At 42.2% G+C, this 24650-nt stretch overlaps 1 protein-coding gene across 1 annotated transcript in view; it reads left to right on the forward strand.

Moving 5' to 3' along the window:
• LOC141146729 (aldehyde oxidase-like) overlaps positions 1 to 24650 on the forward strand; it is a 433392-nt gene that overhangs the window by 70437 nt on the left and 338305 nt on the right. Inside the window, exons 4-8 of the mRNA XM_073633239.1 lie at positions 4703 to 4811; positions 11767 to 11893; positions 11984 to 12045; positions 22842 to 22910; positions 24334 to 24411. Coding sequence (XP_073489340.1) covers positions 4703 to 4811; positions 11767 to 11893; positions 11984 to 12045; positions 22842 to 22910; positions 24334 to 24411 — 445 coding nt within the window. The remainder of the gene's footprint in view (positions 1 to 4702; positions 4812 to 11766; positions 11894 to 11983; positions 12046 to 22841; positions 22911 to 24333; positions 24412 to 24650) is intronic.

A 24650-nucleotide genomic window follows, 5' to 3' on the forward strand; every position in this document is an offset into this window, starting at 1 on the left:
GGGTAGGCTTGTCCACAGGTGGCCTACCACAGACAGGCTTCATTGCTTCTCACAGCAAATACCAATTTAAGAAGAGGTCTGACTCGGTTTCTGCTCCCCAAAGCAGAGAACAGAAGCTGAGTTTCTCCATGAAACTGTAAATCAAGCCTACTGTATGTTTTTCCCCAACTTCTCTCGTAATGAAATTCCACTGGAAGCTGTCAAGAATGAGCATGGTAGTCACGACCACCCCTCCAGTCTCACCATAGGAGTCTTGGTGCTTCCTGGCTATCTACTTCAGAATACAGAAGTCAATTCCCCTTCACACATGCACAGACTAGAGTTGCAAGGCGGCAAGGGGAAGCCGCAGAACCTAGATTGCTCCAGAGTTGCTCCAAGAGTTAGCGCTACTTTGGGGGGGTGCGAAAAGCTGTCTACTAACAGCCTCTATGCCAAGATCTGGAACAAACTTGTGTTTTTTTTCTATTTTGCATGGCAAGATATTATTCTTACTGCACCTCTGGTGGCAGCTGTTCTGGTCTTCATGTAGGTCAGATTGGACATGAACCTTACCCTATACTCTTTTGAGGTTGCAGGTGTCAGCAAGAACAAGGTTTAATTTGGCCAAAGGCCTTTTAGTTTGCAAAATTTTGAAGACAGTCAGGAGGTTTCATCAACCGCGAGAGAGAATCTTTCACAATTAAAAACTTTCCATGCTGTTGGGGTTTATTTCAACTGTTTACTCGAACAGGGCAGTGTTTGGTTTAAGACATCGCTTACTAACCAGTATTTAGCGCAAATCATCAAACAGAAGTCGGTTTGAGTTTCAAGCCCTTAGAGCTTCAGAAAAGCATATTGCTTTTGTTACAGGAGTAGAGCTGCATCCTGTAGTTCAGCTTATATCAGAGGTAGCGACAGCCCTCCATCTATCAATCATCTGTCCATTGACTAACTTTCCAGACGTTCAAGCAAGAAAACCACACAAATTGGTCATTCCCAGAGCTTGAAAGAAGTTTCTGTCCACAATTGCTCTTTTCAGTTCATATGATAAGTCTTTCACTGTTCCAGATGGAATTCATCAGGCAAGAGAGGTTGCCTCCTTGGACTTTAGCAAGATTGGTTGTGCAGATGGGAAATGGCTCGTGAGCCTCCTTCAGTAGCAGGATGCATCTTCTTCCAGAGGGATTGAGGCCTCATAGGCGGCCCAGTTGAAAGCATCTATGGCAGGGATATGCAATTAGCGGACCTCCAGCTGTTGCAAAACTACAAGTCCCATCATGCCTCTGCCTCTGGGTGTCATGCTTGTGGCTTTTAGAGTCTTGCTATGCCTCATGGGACTTGTAGTTCTGCAACAGCTGGAGGTCCGCTAATTGCATATCCCTGATCTATGGATTCATTCTACAGGAAAGTGGCATGCTTTACCCAGCATACCTTTTCAACCTTTACAGAATAGATCTGGGTGCCTTGTCATCAGTGGGCTTCGGAGCAATGACTGTTCAGTCTTTTGTCCCATTTAAAAAAAAAAAAAAAAAAATATATATATATATATATATATATATATATATATATATATATTATATAAAATAATTATTTTGGTTTGTTAAGTAGAACCCACCCTGTCAGCTAGGATATGTATCACTAGTATGCTGCCATGGTGGCGTCAGGAAAACAGAAAATTGTATCATACTTACCGTAATTTTCCTTTCCTGATGCCAATCCATGGCAGCATACGGATCCACCTTTGTGCGTTTCGGTATCTAGCTAATTATGAAAAATGGGGCGGGACCTAACTGGCCTTTAATTTACGCAATTTCATTGGTCCTGAGGGAGGGGAGAAAGGCGGAGCCTATCACTAGTATGCTGCCATGGATTGGCGTCAGGAAAGGAAAATTACGGTAAGTATGATACAATTTTCCATTTTTCTCCTACTGACCAATGATGCTGGGCATTTCCTCTTCCATTGACTAGCAATATAAGAGGCAGATTTGTGGAGTGCACGACTATTAGTTGTCCTGTGGACAGATTCTTCCACCTGAGCTATGGATCTCTGCAGCTCCTCCAGAGTTACTATGTGCCTCTTGGCTGCTTCTCTGATTAATTTTCTCCTTGCCTGGTATGTCAGTTTAGGTGGACGGCCATGTCTTGGTAGGTTTGCAGTTGTGCCATACTCTTTCCATTTTCGGATGATGGATTGAACAGTGTTCTGTGAGATGTTCCTTGTGTGTTCCTTGGCATTCATAATGCTGTTTGTTCACTAAGGATGTCTAACAGACTTCTGAGGGCTTCACAGAACAGCTGTATTTATACTGAGATTAAATTACACACAGGTGGAGTCTATTTACTAGTTAGGTGACTTCTGAAGGCAATTGGTTCCACTAGATTTTAGTTAGGGGTCTCAGAGTAAGAGCCCATTCACACAGGGATGACTTGTCAGGCGACCTAGTCGCCTGACAAGTCGCCTCCCGTTCTGTGCTATGGAACCGTTCTAAGGGGAGCGACACAAGTCGCTCCGAATTAGAAAAAGGTTCCTGTACGACTTCGGTGGCGACTTGGGGCGACTTGCATAGACTTCTATACAGAAGTCGTTTTGCAAGTCGCCCGGGCAGTCGTTTGCAGGTCGCCTCGCTGAGGCGACCTGCAAGTCGTGTTGCCCCTGTGTGAATGGGGTCTTAAGGGGCTGAATACAAATGCACACCACACTACAGATATTTATTTGTAAAAAAAAAATGTGAAACCCATCATTTTACTTCCACTTCACAATTTTATGTGCCACTTTGTTTTGGTCTATCACATAAAATTCCAATAAAATACATCTACGTTTTTAATTGTAACATGACAAAATGTGGAAAATTTCAAGGGGTATGAATACTTTTTCAGGGCACTGTAGTTACAAGTCTAATGGGGCATACACACGGTCGGACTTTTCGGCTACAAAAGTCCGACAGCCCGTCCGACAAACTTTCGACGGACTTTTGGCGGACTTTCTAATGAACGGACTTGTCTACATATGATCACACAAAAGTCCGATGGATTCATACGTGATGACGTACGACCGGACTAAAAGAAGGAAGTTGATAGCCAGTAGCCAATAGCTGCCCTAGCGTGGGTTTTTGTCCATCGGACTAACATACAGACGAGCGGATTTCTGGGTCTGGCGGAGTTACGACATAAAGATTTGAAGCAAGTTCCAAATCTAAAGTGCATCAGATTTGCGACTGGAAAAGTCTGCTGAAAGTCCGGGGAAGCCCACACATGATCGGATTGTCCGCCGGATTTGGTCCGTCGGCGTCCATCGGACTTTTGTAGCCTAAAAGTCAGACCGTGTGTACGCCCCATAAGGCTCCATTTACACCTGATAAAAACATGAAGTGATCTTGTGCAAAATAAAAATCACCTAAAACCATGAAAGTGATCATCTGATAAATAACAGAAATTAAATAAATAAATGATTTCTTCTAGTGCAATGATAAAGGGAATAGTGTATTAATATCTAGTGGAATAATAAGGAAATAAAGTGTCAAAGTGCTGAAGGGGAGAAATATCCATGGTTATACCCACATTACATATTAACCCAATAGGACCGTGATAGAAGAATGTGGCTAATACCAATTATCTGTTGATGCGAGATACTACACAGCTGTAAGGTGAGAGTTTTGTGAGACCATAGTTGATGAGAGAATTCATGGAATTCAACATGGACATCATCTTTCACCAATTTCAAATTAACAACACAAATCCACATATTTGAAATCTCCTTCAAATATACCATTTTAATTTGGAGGACTTTTAATTTGGAGGACCTTATATTTATACCTTGTGTAGAAACTTATTCTCCATATTCACACGTTTGGACTATTTGAGTACTTGCCCCCATTTTTCTTCATCATTCATTTTTTTGTTGAAGAGTCCTTCACTGTTTCATTTTATATTATTGTTTGCATTGTCACTTTATTTATTGGTAATTCATCTATTAGCTGCACTTTGACACTTTATTTCCTTATTATTCCACTAGATATTAATACACCATTCCCTTTATCATTGCACTAGAAGAAATCATTTATTTATTTCATTTCTGTTATTTATCAGATGATCACTTTCATGGTTTTAGGTAATTTTTATTTTGCGCGAGATCATTTCATGCTTTTATTATTTGTTTTGTGTTTTTGTGAACACTATTAGAGTTTGCAGCAAATATTTGCATTTATCACTTTTTGATATTTTGTAACTAGTCACCGTAACTAATTACTCCCAGTAGCACGAAGGGCGCACACATTATATTCCATTTACACCTGAGCGTGTTTTTTTTTTTCTTAGTGGAGCGTTTTTGGAGTGGCACCATTCACTTAAATGGGCTTCCCTCCATTCCAAAATCGCTCCAAAGAAGCTCATGTACCAAATCTTGGCACAGAGCCAGGAGCGGTTGCAATTTATGATGTAATAGTAGCACGTTTTGTCGCTCAACAATCGTATCGCATTGCAAACACGTTCTGCGTTTTGCTGCAATTCCGCCTGCGATCCAAATCCTTCAGGTGTGAACGAAACCTAAAGTTGTGAGTTATGTTCGTGCTTTGGACAGGGTCAAAGCTGGTTTATGAATTGTATACTACAGCCATTTTCTCAGTGTGCATTATCAGAATTTTGCCAAATGAATAAACCGAACAATGACTGCATTATATTTTTTCATTCTATTTTTGGAACATTATGAAACCTTAACATTGTCTAGACATCACTCAGCCAATGCTTGCCTACTGCCTATTTGTTCTCTGTATGGTGCAGCTGTTACTACAGTGGAAGGAATTGGAAGTACAACCACTAGACTACATCCAGTGCAGGTAATGAGTTTGTAAAATAAAGGACCAATATAGCTTGCATGTGTTATCTGAAAGAGCTACAAATACACAGCAATACATGCAAGTGTGCCAACACTTTTTTACAAAGAATTAAATATTTTCATTTTTGAAATAAATGCAGCTCTGCTTTGCTGTCTGTTGTTCTACAGCGTTTAAGCCACCACTGGAGGCAAAATGATTGTAAATTTCTTTCTATAGGCTTAATGGTCAGAAAAGAAGCCTTTAGCTCCATACACACTATCAGATTTTCTGCTGAGTTTTTCCTTCAGATTTACCAAAACCATATAATATGAGGTCAAACCTTAGGATTTGTATGCAACCAGGCAGGCCCTTGCACTACATAGTTTTGGTAAATCTGAAGGAAAAACTCAGCAGAAAATCTGATAGTGTGTATGGGGCTATAGATGGAGGCATACTGCTACATACTATGCCTCCTTAGCTTTAAATGTCTTTTTGCATTTATTAAGTGTTCTTGCATAGCAAGACCACTTACTGTTATCTCACATATATATTATTCTTATTGTAGCCACATTTACCACCCTAACTCCTCCCACAGCTTTTACACTACATAGACAGTAATATACCGAAACGTGCAGATTGTTCCCGATTGGTGTGCTATTACTTTGTGGAATGTTTCGCCGAATGGTTCACGAAATATCATTGTTTTTGCGGCGAAATTGGTCCCATAGGAATGAATGGCGAAATGTTCAAAACTAGAGTGGGAGGTGACAAAAGCTGACAACCCCAAGACCAGCTAAAACATTTTGACCCCCCCATGATCAGCCAAAACATTTTGACCCCCCCCCCATGATCAGCCAAAACATTATGACCACCCCATGATCAGCCAAAACATTATGACCCCCCCATGATCAGCCAAAACATTATGACCCCCCCCCCATGATCCGCCAAAACATTATGACCACCCCATGATCAGCCAAAATATTATGACCCCCCATGATTAGCCAAAACATTATGACCACCCCATGATCAGCCAAAACATTATGGGCCCCCATAATCAGCAAAAACATTATGACCACCCTATGATCAGCCAAACCATTATGACCCCCCCATGATCAGCCAAAACATTATGACCACCCCATGATCAGCCAAAACATTATGACCAGCCAAAACATTATGACCACCCCATGATCAGCCAAGAAAAAAAATATTTTTGAAAAAAAAAATCATTTTTGAAAAAAAAAAATCATTTAAAAAAAAATCATTTTTGAAAAAAAAAAAATCATTTTTGAAAAAAATGTTCAACTCTTTCAGCTAATGGTGGGACTTCTTCAACTTTTTGACTACTATTTATACTTCTTTAAATATTAAGCTTTTTAACGCTTTTCACAGTTACTCCAGCCACTCCAACCACACAACAGTTACTCAAGCCACTCCACCCAGTTACTCCGCCCACTCCAGTTGTAGATTACTGTAGGTGGAGGCAAGAACACTTCACACAATTTCCCCAGAAATTGTAGCTTTTCTAGTTCTGTCTGTTGTTTCCCTCTACATTACAAGAACATATTTTATACGTATACGTGTGTGTGTGTGTGTATATATATCTATATAGATAGATAGATATCTATATATATATATATAGATATCTATCTATATATAAATATATATACACTGAGCAAAACTGTAAATGCAACACTTTTGTGTTTGCCCCTATTTATCATGAGCTGAACTCAAAGATCTACGACTTTTTCTATGTACACAAAAGGCCTATTTCTCTCAAATATTGTTTACAGATCTGTCTAAATCTGTGTTAGTGAACGCTTCTCCTTTTCCGAGATAATCCATCCACCTCACAGGTGTGGCATATCAAGATGCTGATTAGTCAGCATGATTATTGAGCAGGTGTGCCTTAGGCTGGCCACAATAAACGGCCACTCTAAAATGTGCAGTTTTATCACACAGCACAATGCCACAGATGTCGCAAGTTTTGAGGAAGTGTGCAATTGGAATGCTGACTGCAGGAATGTCCACCAGAGCTGTAGCCCTTGAATGTTCATTTATTTACCATAAGCCGCCTCCAAAGGCGTTTCAGAGAATTTGGCAGTACATCCAACCGGCCTCACAACAGCAGACCACGTATAACCACACCAGCCCAGGACCTCCACATCCAGCATCTACACCTCCCAAGATTGTCTGTGACCAGCCACCCAGACAGCTGCTGCAACAATCGGTTTTCATAACCAAAAAATTTCTGCACAAACTGTCAGAAAACAGGGAAGCTCATCTGCTTGCTCGTCGTCCTCATCGGAATCTTGACCTGACTGCAGTTCATTGTAACCGACTTGAGTGGGCAAATGCTCACATTCGATGGTGTCTGGCACTTTGGAGAGGTGTTCTCTTCATGGATGAATCCCGTTTTTCACTGTACAGGGCAGATGGCAGACAGCGTGTATGGCGTTGTGTGGGTGAGCAGTTTGCTGATGTCAACATTGTGGATCGAGTGGCCCATGGTGACGATGGGGTTATGGTATGGGCAGGCATATGCTATGGACAATGAACACAGGTGCATTTTGTTGATGGCATTTTGAATGCACAGAGATACCCTGACGAGATCCTGAGGCCCATTGTTGTGCCATTCATTCACAACCATCACCTCATGTTGCAGCATGATAATGCAAGGCCCCCTGTTGCAAGGATCTTTACACAATTCCTGGAAGCTGAAAACATCCCAGTTCTTGCATGGCCTGCATACTCACCGGACATGTCACCCATTGAGCATGTTTGGGATGCTCTGGATCATAGAGCGTGTTCCAGTTCCTGCCAATATCCAGCAACTTCGCACAGCCATTGAAGAGAAATTGACAAACATTCCACGGGCCACAATCAACAACCTGATCAACTCTATGCGAAGGAGATGTGCTGCACTGCGTGAGGCAAATGGTGGTCACACCAGATACTGACTGGTTTTCGACCCCCCTGACTCCCCAATACAGTAAAACTGCACATTTTAAAGTGCCCTTTTTTGTGGCCAGCCAAAGGCACACCTGTAGAAGCAAGAAAATCCAGGACTGCCGCACACTGAAGACTGACATCTTTATTGCATAATCGATTAAAATCCAACGATAGCCATTACACGGGAACAGAGTGTAGCAAAAGCTAATACGTTTCACATCTAGAGATGCTTACTCATAGCTAATGTGTTCAAAGGCAAAGATACAAATAAGTAGAAAACAGGATAAAAGGCTACCAATGAAGAATTGGCAGAAAAACAATTAAACAATTAATCAATTACCTTTTAAAAAGACACACTTAGAACATCAATTAGACCCGACAACCCAGAAGTGGAAACACATGTAAAAATACATATGGAAGATAGACATCAAAAGGACACATCCCAAATTGAAAGGGAAAAGAAAATGGGAAGGGGGTTTATATTTGTCTTAATAGATTATAAAGTAATTTGTAAGCTATAACGTTGTTTCCCTTTGATGTTAGTATCCTAATGGGATGACTGGTCGAATAGTAACACAACAAGGTGTATTGGGAAACAGAAAACATGTATAGTGTGTTTTCTCAACAGTACATATGGTATATATGGACAGAAGTGTCCTTTCTAAAAGGCTATATTACGGCTGTATAACCGTGTAACCGGGAGTATGAAAATACCTCCATATGTTAACATAAATCAAACTATTCCAAACTGCTGTCACACATTACATGAATCAACCACAGGGACACTGTTGTCAGAAAAAATATGAATCCACAATAATGGATAGATGAAAATACTGAAAAATAAGTAACCTATCAGGAAATTTGTATGATTGGACAGACTAAATGAATGATTTATTAGTATAATAAAGTTGTAACTGCAAATTTAGTGTGATGACAGTTTAAAGGAAGGGGGGGGGCTATATCTCCTTATAGTAGATGATTGGAAAAAAACGAAAAATTGTATATATATTTTTTAGTGTGTTCTGAAACCCTTGCTTATTCACGTATGGGAAAAGGAAATATCATGGAATTCACTCTCTTTGTGTTAATACCAAAATTGGGTGACTAGTGTACTGGTAACAAATGCAAAATATAGTAAGAGACGGAGTGCGGGTGTAATAATATAGAGTATTTTATCAGCGATGCATATATGATGTACAAACCTAAAACATCTTCACTAGGGATGAGCCGAACACCCCCCTGTTCGGTTCGCACCAGAACATGCGAACAGCAAAAAAGTTCGCTCGAACACGCGAACACCGTTAAAGTCTATGGGACACGAACATGAATAATCAAAAGTGCTAATTTTAAAGGCTTATATGCAAGTTATTGTCATAAAAAGTGTTTGGGGACCTGGGTCCTGCCCCAGGGGACATGGATCAATTAAAAAAAAAAGTTTTAAAAACGGACATTTTTTCAGGAGCAGTGATTTTAATAATGCTTAAAGTCAAACAATAAAAGTGTAATATCCCTTTAAATTTCGTACCTGGGGGGTGTCTATAGTATGCCTGTAAAGGGGTGCATGTTTCCCGTGTTTAGAACAGTCTGACAGCAAAATGACATTTGGAAGGAAAAAATCCATTCAAAACTACCCGCGGCTATTGCATTGCCGACAATACACATAGAAGTTCATTGATAAAAACGGCATAGGAATTCCCCACAGGGAAACCCCGAACCAAAATTTAAAAAAAAAAATGACGTGGGAGTCCCCCTAAATTCCATACCAGGCCCTTCAGGTCTGGTATGGATATTAAGGGGAACCCCGGCCAAAATAGACACCCCCCAGGTACGAAATTTAAAGGGATATTACACTTTTATTGTTTGACTTTAAGCATTATTAAAATCACTGCTCCTGAAAAAACGGCCGTTTTTAAAACTTTTTTTTGCATTGATCCATGTCCCCTGGACCCAGGTCCCCAAACTATTTTTATGACAATAACTTGCATATAAGCCTTTAAAATTAGCACTTTTGATTTCTCCTATAGACTTTTAAAGGGTGTTCTGCGGCATTCGAATTTGCCGCGAACACCCCAAATTGTTCGCTGTTCGGCGAACTTGCGAACAGCCAATGTTCGAGTCGAACATGAGTTCGACTCGAACTCGAAGCTCATCCCTAATCTTCACTAAAAAAAACTGTTACTTATTACTACTGTGAAACATTGTTGCTAGAAGTCTGAAAAACAACTCTATATATCAGCATACATAATACCATCTCGGATTACCATTACACATCACATAGGTAACAAAAACACTACTGCAGAGAAGAACATAAATCCATTACTCTGTTTCCTTCATTAGCTGAAGCCTAGGGAAAGCAGGCTCTGGAAGAGATCGAAGTCTCCTTCCACTTGCTGCAATCAGAAAAAATAATACTATATATCTTACTCAAGCTATCAGTGCAAAAAACACTACAGAGTTAGACCTATTCAAGAGCTGTCAAGAAGTTAAAAACTACTGCCGAAAAGAACATAAATCCACTCCTCCATTCCTTCATTAGCTGAAGCCTAGCAAAAGCAGGCTCTGGAAGAGATAGGAGTCTCCTTCCACTTGCTGCAGTCAAAATATAGGACTATATGTCTTACTTTAACTTTCAGTGCAAAAAACACGATTTAGGGTTAGACCTGTTCGAGAACCGTCTAGAAATTAAGGCTAGCAAGCTGAAAATTGAAGGGGAACCAAAGAAACCAATATTTAGTATTGAGTGTGTATACATCCAAAACATATATCGCTAGTGGTGTCATATATACATGGCACCCTTATGTTAGTATGAGCATGTACACATATCACTATCGGTAGCACACACACACAACACCAATGTAGTACACCTAGGAGAAGGATATTTATATGACCAATCAAATAAAATCTGTATATAAGTGCTTTATGCTAATGTCCTAAGATAAATAGTAGGAAATGCACATATATATATATATATATATATATATATATATATATATATATATATATATAAATCAGCATTCTACTTAAAGGAATGCTGGGAAAACTAACAGGTGCATTTCATATGACATAGATCTTCTATAGTTTATTGGTAGAAATGGGATACATCCCATTCAAAGTTAAGCCCGAACGGTAGCCTAGTGTTCAAAATGAAGATCCACCGGACCTCGCGCTTGCATAAAAGATGAAATTTATCTCCCCCTCTGGGTGGTCTCAAAATCTTGTCGATACCCTGGATAACTAGACTAGAAGCATCCTTGTTGTGGAATTCATGCCAGTGTAATGCAACATTTGTATTATGGTTAAGGCACACCTGTGCAATAATCATGCTGTCTAATCAGCATCTTGATTTGCCACACCTGTAAGGTGGATGGATTATCTCGGCAATGGAGAAGTGCTCACTAACACAGATTTAGCCCCCTTTCACACTTATACGACTTGTCCCATGATTTTGTACTGCAAAATCATATGACAAGTCATTCTCCATAATTTTCAATGACTACCATTCATATTGGCACGACTTTAAGTCGTGCTGACTTCAAAGTAGTCCCTGCTCTACCTTGGTCCAAATTCCATGCGAGTTGATGTCCATAGACCTCAATGTTAAACCCTCAAGTAGCATGCAAATCGTACCTGAATAATATAGACACGATTTCAGCACTACTTTGTAAGCACAAGCTGAGAATAGTTAATGCCAAAGTTGTGGCAAAGTCGTACAAAGTAGTACTGCTCGCAAAACGAGGCAAAATCGCGGCAAAATCTCGGTAAAATCGTGGCAAAATACCGGCCGCGAAATTGCGGTAAAATCGATTTGAGAACATCTTTGAGTTCAGCTCATAATAAATAGGGGCAAACACAAGTGTTGCATTTATAATAATTTAGCTCAGTATGTGTGTGTGTGTGTATGCAATATGTATGTGTGTGTGTGTGTGTGTGTGTGTATATATATATATATATATATATATATATATATATATATACACATTATATCCATTAATTTATTGCTGTCATGAGTCTTTAATGTATATTTTAGGAAAGAATCGCAAAAGCCCATGGCTCTCAGTGTGGTTTCTGTAGCCCAGGAATGGTGATGTCCATGTATTCTCTATTGAGGAACCACCCAGAGCCCACCTTAGAACAAATATATGAAGCCTTAGGAGGTATGATCATCTCATAGCTACTGTTACAATTAGAAGAACTATTTTGTCAGCTATTTATATATTTAACATGGTACCTTGTTTCCCATACAGGAAACCTTTGTCGCTGTACAGGATATAGACCTATAGTTGATGGCTGCAAGACCTTTTGTAAGGTGAGCTGTGGACTCTGGAATGATGACAAAGTTGGGGTTACTAATTTGTCTACATTTATAACCTAGCTGGATAAGCCTGACACTGTGGGGTTTATTTACTAAAGCTGGAGAATGCAAAATCAGGCTCACTTCTGCATAGAAACCAATCCGCTTCTAACCTCAGCTTGTTCAGTTAAACTTTGGCAATAAAACCAGGAATCTGATTGGTTTCTATGCAGAAGTGGGCCTGATTTTGCAGACATGTTGTATGCAGTATGCAGTTACTGTAAAGAATGTGGAAAATATGATAAAGCATATGTATACAATGTGAAATATTTTTCTCCCATTGTACCTATAGTTCTACAACAGTTCTAGCAGAGCATTGACATTATTTAAACTGATAATATTTATTGTATTGTACACTGACATTATATAGCACAGTTAAAATCATAAGCGTTAAAAAAACTGTATTTTAGGGCTGTCAAAGATAGTGCCTAGTGGTCCTTATTCCACAAAATTATTTTGATCTACATAATTCTGATTCAATAAATGTAGTAAGTGAAGCCGTAACAAAATTGATGGCCTTTTTGAGGCCATTGGGAAGTGCATTTTGGAGAGTTCTGTTAAATATTAGCATGTATCCATGTCTCTTGTATAGACTCGATGTTGAAAAGTAACCTTTTGGTTTACAATGGTGAATGTTACACCACTCTAAGCACTATTGTGTGAATTGAGTGCTTCGGCCCCAATAGGGAGATGTCATAATCTTTATGAACAGAAAAAAGCAAAAGACTTTAGTCCACTAAATGTTGTTGGATCTGTTTAAAAATCAGTTTCCTGTCGCATCATGGCAGCATACACCTATGGGTTGTGGCTCCGCCCCCGCAACCTGATAGGACCGCGTAGCTATTAAAGTCTGAGAGAGCCCCTGCCCCAGCATTCTCCTTTTTTTCCTCACCTGTCAAGGACCGAAAACATGCATCCCTTACCTAAAACATTCGCCCCAGCCAGGTTCTAGCCTCTCCTGGGTGGAAGTCCTATCCTGTACAGCCTCTAAATGAGCTCAATGGAAGGAACCCCACTCTGATGGTCTCAGGGGTATGTTACAATACATTACAAACCTTAAACAGGTTTATGGATCGCAGCGGTCTCCAGCTCCTTTCCGTGCACCTGTGGGTAACTTCCCCTCCTGTCTGTCTCCATAGCTCCAGCTTGTCAGGACATCCCGCTTTCCAGCTTCCAAAATGGCGTCGGAGGCCTCAGAGCGCATCTGAGCATGCTCGAGCGTGACGTCATCACCCCTGGACGGCGGCAAGTTTAAAAATGCTGTAATGTCAGCATTTTCTTGTCTCTTCTCTCCTGAGCCTGTAAGGGGGAATTTTGACCGGATTTCTTTTGCTAATCTACCCTGTCTCTCTCTTGCTATCTCCACGCCCAGGTAAGATCTATGATGGCTTTTTTCTTTGCTTGTTTACTATCTGCTATCCCATGCATGCTAAGCCACCTATATAATTATAGGTTGATTCATCACCTTTCATGGAGACCGTTGCCCAGGTAGACCATCGCCAGCCTACTAGGTAAGAGGGGATGATGGGTAAGTATGAAGAGAAGGAAAAAGAGAGCCCTCACTAATGCTGTTTAAATTGAACAGCCCCACCAGGTCTTCCAGATCGTCACATTCAAGACGAGGGGAGCCTTCAAGAAGGAGCCGCTCAAGCCACAGGCAGAGTCGCTCAGAGCGCGGCAGAAGTCGCTCAAATCGCAGAAGCCGCTCAAGTCGCAGGAGGAGCAGATCAAGTCGCAGGAGAAGCCGATCAAGATCAAGGCATAGTCGCTCCCACCACAAAAAATCCCCTGCGCGCAGGAAATCTCCTGTCACCCAGCCTTCCCGTCCACCCGGGAACTCCTGCTGGATTTGCGGTGCTACAGCACTTCCAGACAAACTGGCCTGTCGCACATGCTTCATTGAGGCAACTAAAGACAGAGAAACAGAGGCAAGAGAACCAATTGATCCATCACCACAAGTCGCAGAGCCAGAAGCCAGCAGACCTATACAAAGTACCTCATCCACTGCCCCATCATCATCAAAGACGTCAGACCCTCTCTCTGACACAGATGATCGAGAGGCATCCACCGGCTTCGACTTCTCATTGATCGACCCATTCGTGAAGTCAGTAAAAGAGGCGATCGACTGGGTGGAAGAAAAAGAAACTCCTCAAAAAGTGAGGAAATACTTTCCAAATCTTAAAAAAGACCCAGAGAACTTCCCGTTCATTGAGGAACTTGAGGATCTAATTAAGGATGAGTGGCAAAAGCCAGAGAAAAAAACTGGCCTCAGCAACAGATTATCAAAACTCTATCCACTTAAAGAGCCTAACGTCAACCCACTAATATCTCCTCCAGTGGTCGACTCCTCCCTAATGCGCCTCGCCAGGCACGTAACACTTCCAATAGAGGATGCAGTCACATTCAAAGACGTCCTGGATAGAAAGATCGATCTGGATCTTAAGAGAACCTACCTCTCGGCAGGTGGCGCTTGCAGGCCAGCAATAGCATTGGCTGCCGTCGGTAAGGCTATCTCAAGCTGGTCCACGATGGCCGAGAAGCTGGTATCGGAAGGAATAGAGCAGGAGAAAGTTATCTCAGCACTCCAAGAACTTAGTCTTGCAGGCGACTTTGTCGCAGAAGCCTCTGTGGATATAATTAAAACCACTTCAAGAGCAATGTTAAGCTCAGTAATGGCCAGAAGGGCGCTCTGGTTAAAACCCTGGTCGGCAGATCCCTCCTCAAAATCCAATTGGTGCAAAATACCCTTTGATGGCGTAAACCTTTTTGGAGAAAAACTGGACGTGGCTATTTCTAAAGTCACGGGGGGAAAATCGGGACTCATCCCTTCAGATAGGAGGCCCAGGCAGCAGAGACCACCGGTTTCTAGAAGAAATCTGCCAGATAAATACAGAGAGGCAAGATCCTACAGGCCCGGAAAAGAGTATAGGAGGAACTGGAAGAATCCCCAGTCATCATTCCTCAAGCTCCAAAAGTCTAAGACCCCTGCGTCAGGGGAACAAAAGTCTTTTTGAAGGTGCGTCCGCCCAACCAGCTTTAGTGGGGGCCAGACTCATGAGTTTCAAGCAGGTCTGGGCGGATACAATAAAGGACCCATGGACGATAGACACTGTCCAGTTCGGCCACAAATGGAAATTCAAGACACGGGCTCCAAGAGACCAATTCTCTGTAACCAGATTACCTGCATCTCGGGAAAAAAGGATGCTACTGACAAAGTACGTCCAAGACCTGTTACAAAAGGAAGCCATAGTGGAAGTTCCAATATCCCAAAGGTCAACGGGATTCTACTCCCCGTTGTTTCTGGTGAAGAAGAAATCGGGGGATCTACGCCCTGTCTTAGATCTAAAGAATCTCAATCGCTCAATCTTAGTCGAGACATTCAAAATGGAGAGCCTCCAGTCAATTCTTCGGGCCATGAATATCGGGGATTGGATGCTTTCCGTCGATTTACAAGACGCCTATCTGCACGTCCTCATTCACATCTCATTCCAAAAATTTCTCCGCTTTGCGGTAGGTCTACATCATTTTCAATTCCGAAGCCTCCCGTTCGGGATCTCCACCGCTCCAAGGACATTCACAAAAATCTTACTGCCAGTAATAGCCTTACTAAGAGAACAAGGATTGAGGGTCCATCATTACCTGGACGACATCCTTTTGCTAGCAGACAATCAGGATTCCCTTCTACTGCATCGATCCATTCTGATTACCACCCTACAAAACTTCGGCTGGATCATAAACTGGGGGAAAAGCAATCTGCAGCCCACTCAGAGAATGATATTCCTGGGGGCGGAACTAGACACCCGTCTCAATACGGTGGAACTTCCGCAGGAAAAAATTCCCAGCCTCATTCAGAAGGCAAGAAAGTTATTAGCCTCTACCACACTACCAGCCCGGGAGTACCTCAGCATACTGGGGTCATTCTCAGCAACCATCCCAATGGTACAATGGGCCCAATGGAACACCAGACCTCTGCAAGCATCATTGTTAAAACAATGGAACGGGGTATCATTGTCTCAGCCGATCGTAGTCCAGAAAGAAATAAAACAATCACTCTGGTGGTGGACCAGATTGAACAATCTGAAGAGATGCAGGCATATAGTCCCTCTTCCTCAGGAAATAATCACTTCAGACGCCAGCCTGAAGGGCTGGGGGGCACACTACCGCCATCACGCAGTCCAGGGCCTTTGGACATTCAGAACACAGAACGTGGTTTCAAATATATTGGAGATGAAAGCAGCTTTCCAAGCTCTGTTAGCCTTCAGCCCCCTCCTCAGGGGGAAAGAGGTCCTGCTAAAATTGGACAACAGAGTGGCAGTTGCCTATATCAACAGGCAGGGGGGCACCAGGAGTCGCTCCATGATGCGGGAAGTCCGTCCAGTCTTCGAGTGGGCACAGCTGAACCTGTCGGGATTAACGGCAGCGTATGTCCCAGGAGTCCAAAATCAACTAGCCGACTCCCTAAGTCGGACCTTTGTATCAAACAACGAGTGGGCCTTAAGTCACCAAGCCTTTACCCTCATAACCCAGACCTGGGGGATACCGGATATAGACCTGGCGGCAACACCGGTCAACACGAAATGCCAGAGATATCTAGCCAGAATTCCTTTCCCATCGGCAGAAGGCACGGATTGCCTACAACACGACTGGAACTTCCGTTTGGGGTACATATTTCCGCCAACACCACTCATTCCGAGATTCTTACTCAGACTCAAGAGGTCGAAAGCCACAGTGCTAGCAGTCCTCCCATTTTGGCCGAGACGACCATGGTTTACGACGCTCCTCCAATTGAGCACAGCAGAACCACTGACACTCCCAATGACAGCGGATATACTGTCGCAGGGGCAACTCCTTCACCCATTTCCGGAGAGGCTGCATCTAACAGCATGGAGATTGAAAGGACTAGGTTCTTAGTCCAAGGTTGCTCCCAGAAAGTGATAGACACTCTCCTCCAGGCCAGAAAATCCACGACCAATAAAACCTATAAAAGGGTCTGGGAGAGTTTTCTCTTAGTCGCACAACAGCAATCCTGGAACCCGGCATCTCCATCAGTTCCTCAGATCCTCGAGTTTCTCCAGTTAGGTCTAGATAAAGGTCTTAGGTCTAGTACCCTGAAGGTACATGTATCAGCCCTATCCGCTATGACAGGAGTGAAATGGGCTCAAGAACCTCTCATCATCCAATTTCAGAAGGCTTGCCTAAAGCTGAGACCACCTAGGAAACCTTCCTTCCCGACATGGGATCTTTCAGTAGTGTTGGAAGCCTTATCCCATGAGCCATTTTTTCCGTTAGAGAATGTTTCCCTGTGGGACCTAACTCTCAAAGTCACTTTCCTAATAGCAATTACATCAGCTAAAAGGGTATCGGAAATTCAGGCCTTACAGGCTAAGGAACCATACTTGATGTTCTATCCAGACAAAGTAGTCTTAAAACCATCGGATCGCTTCATCCCGAAAGTGTCATCATCTTTCCACTTTAACCAAGAACTATGTCTCCCCACCCTATCCACAGAACAGGGTGATCCACATCCGCTTGACATAAAGTCGAATATCCAGGCCTACCTCCTGGCAACCAGCAATTTAAGGAAGACAGAGGACCTACTGGTCATTCCTCATGGGTTTAGAAGAGGACAAGCAGCAACCTCTCGCACCATCGCAGCATGGTTGGTGAAGATCATTAAGAGAGCTTACGCATCTAACAATGCACGAGTACCTGAGGGCTTAAGGGCACACTCCACAAGGGCAATGGCGACCTCCTGGGCGGCCTACTGCAGGGTATCAGCCGAAACCATCTGCAAAGCAGCCACTTGGTCTTCGAAAACCACTTTTATCTCTCATTATAAAGTGGACTTCGCTAGATTGTCCACGGTAGAATTTGGGAGAGCAATTATTCAGGCTAACTCCTCAATACCTTCTAAATAAAAAACTTATCTTTTGCTCATACCCACCCAGTTTGCGAGTTATTCCCCATAGGTGTATGCTGCCATGATGCGACAGGAAAACGGAAAATTGTATACTCACCTTTCCGTAATTTTCCTTTCCTGTCGCATCTCATGGCAGCATACAAATGCCCACCCATCTGAGGTGAGGTATATATACACGGAGAATGCTGGGGCAGGGGCTCTCTCAGACTTTAATAGCTACGCGGTCCTATCAGGTTGCGGGGGCGGAGCCACAACCCATAGGTGTATGCTGCCATGAGATGCGACAGGAAAGGAAAATTACGGAAAGGTGAGTATACAATTTTCCGTTTTTAATACAACAAACATTGAAAGTTTAAGGACATGTTGGTCTGTTTTGGAAGCAATTCTAGGTTTCATTACATTTTTATTTTTTTTATGAATATCTCCTAAGACTACATCATACCTTTTTCTCTAAGGGCCAGTTCACACCACATGCAGTCCAGTGCGTTTTTTTTTCTGCATCAAAAATGCAAGGAAAGTAGGTTATATGGTTTTCAATGGCATAGTTCACACCAGTGCTTTCAGTTCCAGTGTATTCCAGTTCCAGAAAAAAAAATAGAACATGCTGCATTTTTCCTGCATTGGACTGTACTGGGACGCTGTAAAATGCATCAAAAATGCACTGGAGCACAAATGTCCTTATTTAAGGTTAAGAAAAAAAGAGGGGGAAAAATGCACTGGACTGCATCAAAAATGCGTCAAAAACGCGCATTCAGAAAAGCTGGAATGCATCCGGACTGCCTTTCTATGGTGTGAACTGGTCCTTAGCTGTTTTCTTTTAGTATGTTGCCAACTTAAATCTAGGTCCTTGCCTCACTGCAAGTATGGAGTTGTATATAAACATCAGTGGTAGTAGCCAAGGACATTACAACATATAGATTCAAGTAAAATACTGTGTGTATAAAAACCATACATTTTATTCTATCATTCAATAAAAGCCAGAACACAACCCAAACAATTAAATATTGAATATAGAGTTCATATATTTGTTTAGATACAGTACATTCCACATGTAGACTCAATGCATTTGGATATATCTTCTTCAGGAGCAGCAGTGGCTTGTTCATTAGGGGAACACAGGCACCGCCCCCCCTATCTATGTGTCCGGCCCCCTGATCTACATACAGGGCGCCAGACCAGGGATTTCAATAGGGGGGAGGTTTTTTTTTTTTTTTTTGAAGCACATGATTAGAGCCAGAGGCTCTAATAGGCTTCAAAAAATGGTGGGCTCAGGGCACAAAGCACTGTGCTCTGATCCCACCCAGTTGTGTGACAATAGTGAATGAATATTCGCTATTGCTACACTGATCCTACTCCCGACCAATCAGGAAGCGGGTCTTGAGACCCATCATCCGATTGGCTGAAAGGACAGGCGATCCTATTGGACCCCTAGGAGGAGGGAGGAGACGCACGGCAGAAGCCGCCGTGATGCAAAAGAGGACACAGGAGCTGCTGCCCACAACCTATGGGGTAAGTGCCAACCGACCAAGTGCGCCCCCACCCATAAAAAAAAACAAAACACCGGCCGCTACTGTTCATGAGTATATGTGAACGATCAGCACAATGAAACCCATAATGCTTATTGTATTAAAACCACAAATTCACTGGAATACTGTAGGTGTGTGTCGTCATGTGACTGACCGCCAGAACTTTGAAGGAAAGGATATTTTGTAATTGATTTCCCACCCCATCTGACCTCTGCTAATCTTTGGTTGCCCATCCCTTATACACATAGAATGGTTTGACATTAAGATGTGTATAAGCCCCTAGCCCTCTTTGCTCTGCTTGAAACATAGATGACGGTGTGCCTTTATCTGCTAAATTGACATGTCCCTCCAATTCGATTATGGATGACCATTGAGGTCTTTCTAGCACCTTTTGTATATACCTCACCCTATGAGAGCCTCCTACCCCCCCCCCCCCCCTACACAGGGGAGAGAGACGACACACACCTACAGTATCTCACAAAAGTGAGTACACCCCTCACATTTTTGTAAATATTTTATATCTTTTCATGTGACAACACTGAAGAAATGACACTTTGCTACAATGTAAAGTAGTGAGTGTACAGCTTGAATAACTGTGTCAATTTGCTTTCCCCTCAAAATAACTCAACACACAGCCATTAATGTCTAAACCGCTGGCAACAAAAGTGAGTACACCTCTAAATGAAAATGTCAAAATTGGGCCCAAAGCGTCAATATTTTGTGTGGTCACCATTATTTTCCAGCACTGCCTTAACCCTCTTGGGCATGGAGTTCACCAGAGCTTCACAGGTTGCCACTGGAGTCCTCTTCCACTCTTCCATGACGACATAACGGAGCTGGTGGATGTTAGAGACCTTGCGCTCCTCCACCTTCCGATTGAGGATGCCCCACAGATGCTCAATAGGGTTTAGGTCTAGAGACATGCTTGGCCAGTTCATCACCTTTACCCTCAGCTTCTTTAGCAAGGCAGTGGTCACTTTGGAGGTGTGTTTGGGGTCATTATCATGTTGGAATACTGCCCAGTCTCCGAAGGGAGGGGATAATGTTCTGCTTCAGTGTGTCACAGTACATGTTGGCATTCATGGTTCCCTCAGCCTGGGTTCACACATGTGCGGTGCGAATTGAAGCTCAGGTTTCACTGGGAAGATAAAAATCTCCTGTTCAAAGGCTCATCTGCGTTTTAGCTCAGGATCAGTGAGCAGGGAGAGGGGGAGGGAGAGGGGGAGGGAGGGGGGGGAGAGGGGGAGGTGTAGTGAGGAGAAGGAAAAAATCCATGTTCAGAACGCAATGCATCTGCAAAGCAGATGCGTTCCCATAGAAGATAAGGGGCTCGTAATTCGCACCGCAATGCCCAGAAAATGCACACGTTTTTTGTGACCAATGCGCAGTGCGAATGCAACGTACATATGTGAACCAGATGCATTCATATGAATGTATTTTAAAATGTCCTGCGAATTAGATGCGGTGTAAGCCGCATCTAATTTGCATAGGTGTGAACGGGGGCTCAATAAACTGTAGCTCCCCAGTGCCAGCCGCACTCATGCAGACCCAGACCATGACACTCCCACCACCATGCTTAACTGTAGGCAAGGCACACTTGTCTTTGTACTCCTCACCTGGTTGCCGCCACACATGCTTGACACTACCTGAACCAAATATGTTTATCTTGGTCTCATCAGACCACAGGACATGGTTCCAGTAATCCATGTCCTTAGTCTGCTTGTCTTCAGCAAACTGTTTGCGGGCTTTCTTGAGCATCATCTTTAGAAGAGGCTTCCTTCTGGAACGACAGCCATGCAGACCAATTTGATGCAGTGTGGGGCGTATGGTCTGAGTACTGACAGGCTGACCCCCCCCCCCCACCCCTTCAACCTCTGCAGCAATGCTAGCAGCACTCATATGTCCATTTCCCAAAGACAACCTCTGGATATGACGCTGAGCACATGCACTCAACTTTTTTGGTCGACCATAGCAACGCCTGTTCTGAGTGGAACCTGTCCTGTTAAACCGCTGTATGGTCTTGGCCACCGTGCTGCAGCTCAGTTTCAGGGTTTTGGAAATCTTCTTATAGCCTAGGCCATCTTTATGTAGAGCAACAACTCTTTTTTTTCAGATCCTCAGAGAGTTCTTTGCCATGAGGTGCCATGTTGAATTTCCAGTGACCAATATGAGAGAGTGAGAGCGATAACACTTGCTCCACATTCACACCTGAGACCTTGTAACACTAACGAGTCACATGACACAGGGGAGGGAAAATGGCTAATTGGGCCCAATTTGAACATTTTCACTTAGGGGTGTACTCACTTTTGTTACCAGCAGTTTAGACATTAATGGCTGTGTGTTGAGTTATTTTGAGTGGACAGCAAATTTCTGCTGTTATTCAAGCTGTACACTCACTACTTTACATTGTAGCAAAGTGTAATTTCTTCAGTGTTGTCACACGAAACGATATAATAAAATATTTACAAAAATGTGAGGGGTGTATTCACTTTTGTGAGATACTGTATATTGATTCCAGTGAATTGATGGATTGGTTTTAATACAATGAGAATTATGGGTTTCATCATGCTGAATATTCACATGTACTCCTGAAGATCTATTGAAACACATTGAGTCTACCTGTGGAATGTATTGTATTTAAACAAATATTTTAATCATATATTCAATGTTTTTTTGTTATCAGGTTTGTGTCCTGGCTTTTATTGAATGTTATAATAAAATGTATGGTTTTTATACACGCAGTGTTTTCCTCCTTGTATCCACAGTATATGTTCCTCATAAAGTCCTTGGCTACCACCACTGATGTTCGTATATGCTAGATTTAAGGATGAGGATATATAGCCCACAGTATATTGAATAATCCACTTTCATGTATCAAGTTGCTATTATTATTATTACTATACAAGATTTATATAGCGCCAACAGTTTACGCAGCGCTTTACAACATTAGGCAGACAGTACAAGTACAATACAATTCAATACAGGAGGAATCAGAGGGCCCTGCTCGTTAGAGCTTACAATCTAGGAGGGAGGGTCAAGTTATACAAAAGGGTAATAGCTGTGGGGGATGAGCTAATGGAAAAAATAGTGCAGTTGTTAGATGGAGGCAGGGTAGGCTTCTCTGAAGAGGAAAGTTTTCAGGGATCGCCTAAAAGTGGATACATTTGGAAACAGTCTGACAGATTGAGTAGGGAATTCCAGAGGATGGGCGAGGCTCGGGAGAAGTCCTGTAGGCGGATATGGGAGGAGGTGATGACTATAACATGGCTATAATGGCTATAACAATACAATGTTTGTTTGTCCAGGAGTTGAACTGCTGTAAACATGAACAAAACCTGCAAAATGGTCAAGTGCAGAACGACTGTGAGGATGATGTGAGTACACAGCAACACTGTAAATGCCTTACTAAACATAATGGTATATTGTATTAATGCCTGTGAAATGTGCTTTCAGTTTTAAATGTCTCCCTGATTGACCAAAATACTTGTGATCACAAAGAGGTTATATAAGCATGTAGGGACACTGTTGTGCTTAAAAGTATTTATTTAGTGGTTAATTTAATGTGATAAATTGCATCTTCTCGTAACAATCAGAATTCATTTTTTTTTTTTTTTTTACTGTACGTAAGCTAAGTGAATTCTGACAGGTAGCTATATATAACTGCTCTTCATAACTCATCATTCCTATTTGCACTGCCTTATTAGTCTTTTGTGACATTCCACCTAAAGAAGATGCTTTTACAAAGAATTGTTCATATAATCGCAAAAGTTTACAAAAATGTACAGAATGATCAACAACTCAAGATTTGGGATTTTACCTCGCTTTCAGTCCATTTGACAATGAGACACAAACAGCGACATAAATCTGAAAAAACTGTAACCCCTCCCTACACTATCCCAAATTAAAACAAAACGTGAAATTAGATACACTTTAGCAGCTGTATCATGAGAAACAAACTACTTCCGAACACGTGCATATCGTGCAGTAAATACAAATGACATATGTAATATTAGAACAGTTTTAGCACAAAGTTGATAATTTCAGGAAACACTCATAGTAAACTGTCCATTAAGAGGACCTTCCATCTGAAGCTAAAATCATTGCTCAAAATACTGCCCACGTAGGATGATCATAATAAAAAACATGCTTCTAGTCCATGTAGTCAAGCACCGTCTTCTCTATATCAGTGTTAGTTTTGTTTTTAGACTACCATCTTGGATTCAGGAGCTGGCTGTCACTTCTGATTTTCACTGCTACAGGAGCAGATCCAGACAATTTTTGAGGGGGGTGCTGTGCTGGTGCTGGAAGTACAAGAGTGGGTGCTGCCTACCATGTGTTTTCAGACATGGTCAAAAACTGGGCATGGCTAGCAAGTGGGTGTTTTTTCATGGGTTATCAATCCAGGCACACCCAAGCACCCCCCCTTGTGCCTCTGTTGCCCTGCTGGGTGCCGCTGTGCATGTATGAGATTCATACACTGTTCTGAAGACTTGTGGGATATAGATGTCTCACATCCTAGGGGGCTTGAGAATAGTCTACAAATCTTGTAATTGTACAGCACTGGTCAAGGGACAGACCTTACATGAGCAGGAAATAAGGAAGTGAATAGGTGCATCCGCAAATAAGGTATACAGTAAATGTGTGCAGTTATGAAAGGGGGGCAAACAATGAGTGCATAAATTGGTGACAGGTCCACTTTAAAGAGAAACTTTGTCTTTAGTATATTGTAGTTTACTTCTTTCACTCGGATGGAGAATTTAAAACGTTTTACCAAGGCATTTTCCATTTCATTTTTAGATGGTGACATTGCATTTGGACAAAGAATGTCTGCCATTGGACCCATCACAAGAATTAATTTTTCCTCCCGAGCTAATTGTGAGTTTTTCAGTTACTCCAAGAAACAAGTCTTTAATTGTGCAATTTGTATTGGGCTATTGTGTATAAATATGTAAAACTATAAGCTGAACTACAGTATATAGTTTTTTCACCTAATATATATTTTTTGAGAAAATATGCACATTTTAGATAGAAAAATGATATACAGGATTTAGAGTTCTAGTGATCACAACTACTTCCAAATGAAGTGATAGACTAGGGCAGTGATGGCGAACCTT

The sequence above is a fragment of the Aquarana catesbeiana genome, linkage group LG06 (assembly GCF_042186555.1).
Source record: "Aquarana catesbeiana isolate 2022-GZ linkage group LG06, ASM4218655v1, whole genome shotgun sequence".
Taxonomy (NCBI): Eukaryota; Metazoa; Chordata; class Amphibia; order Anura; family Ranidae; genus Aquarana; species Aquarana catesbeiana.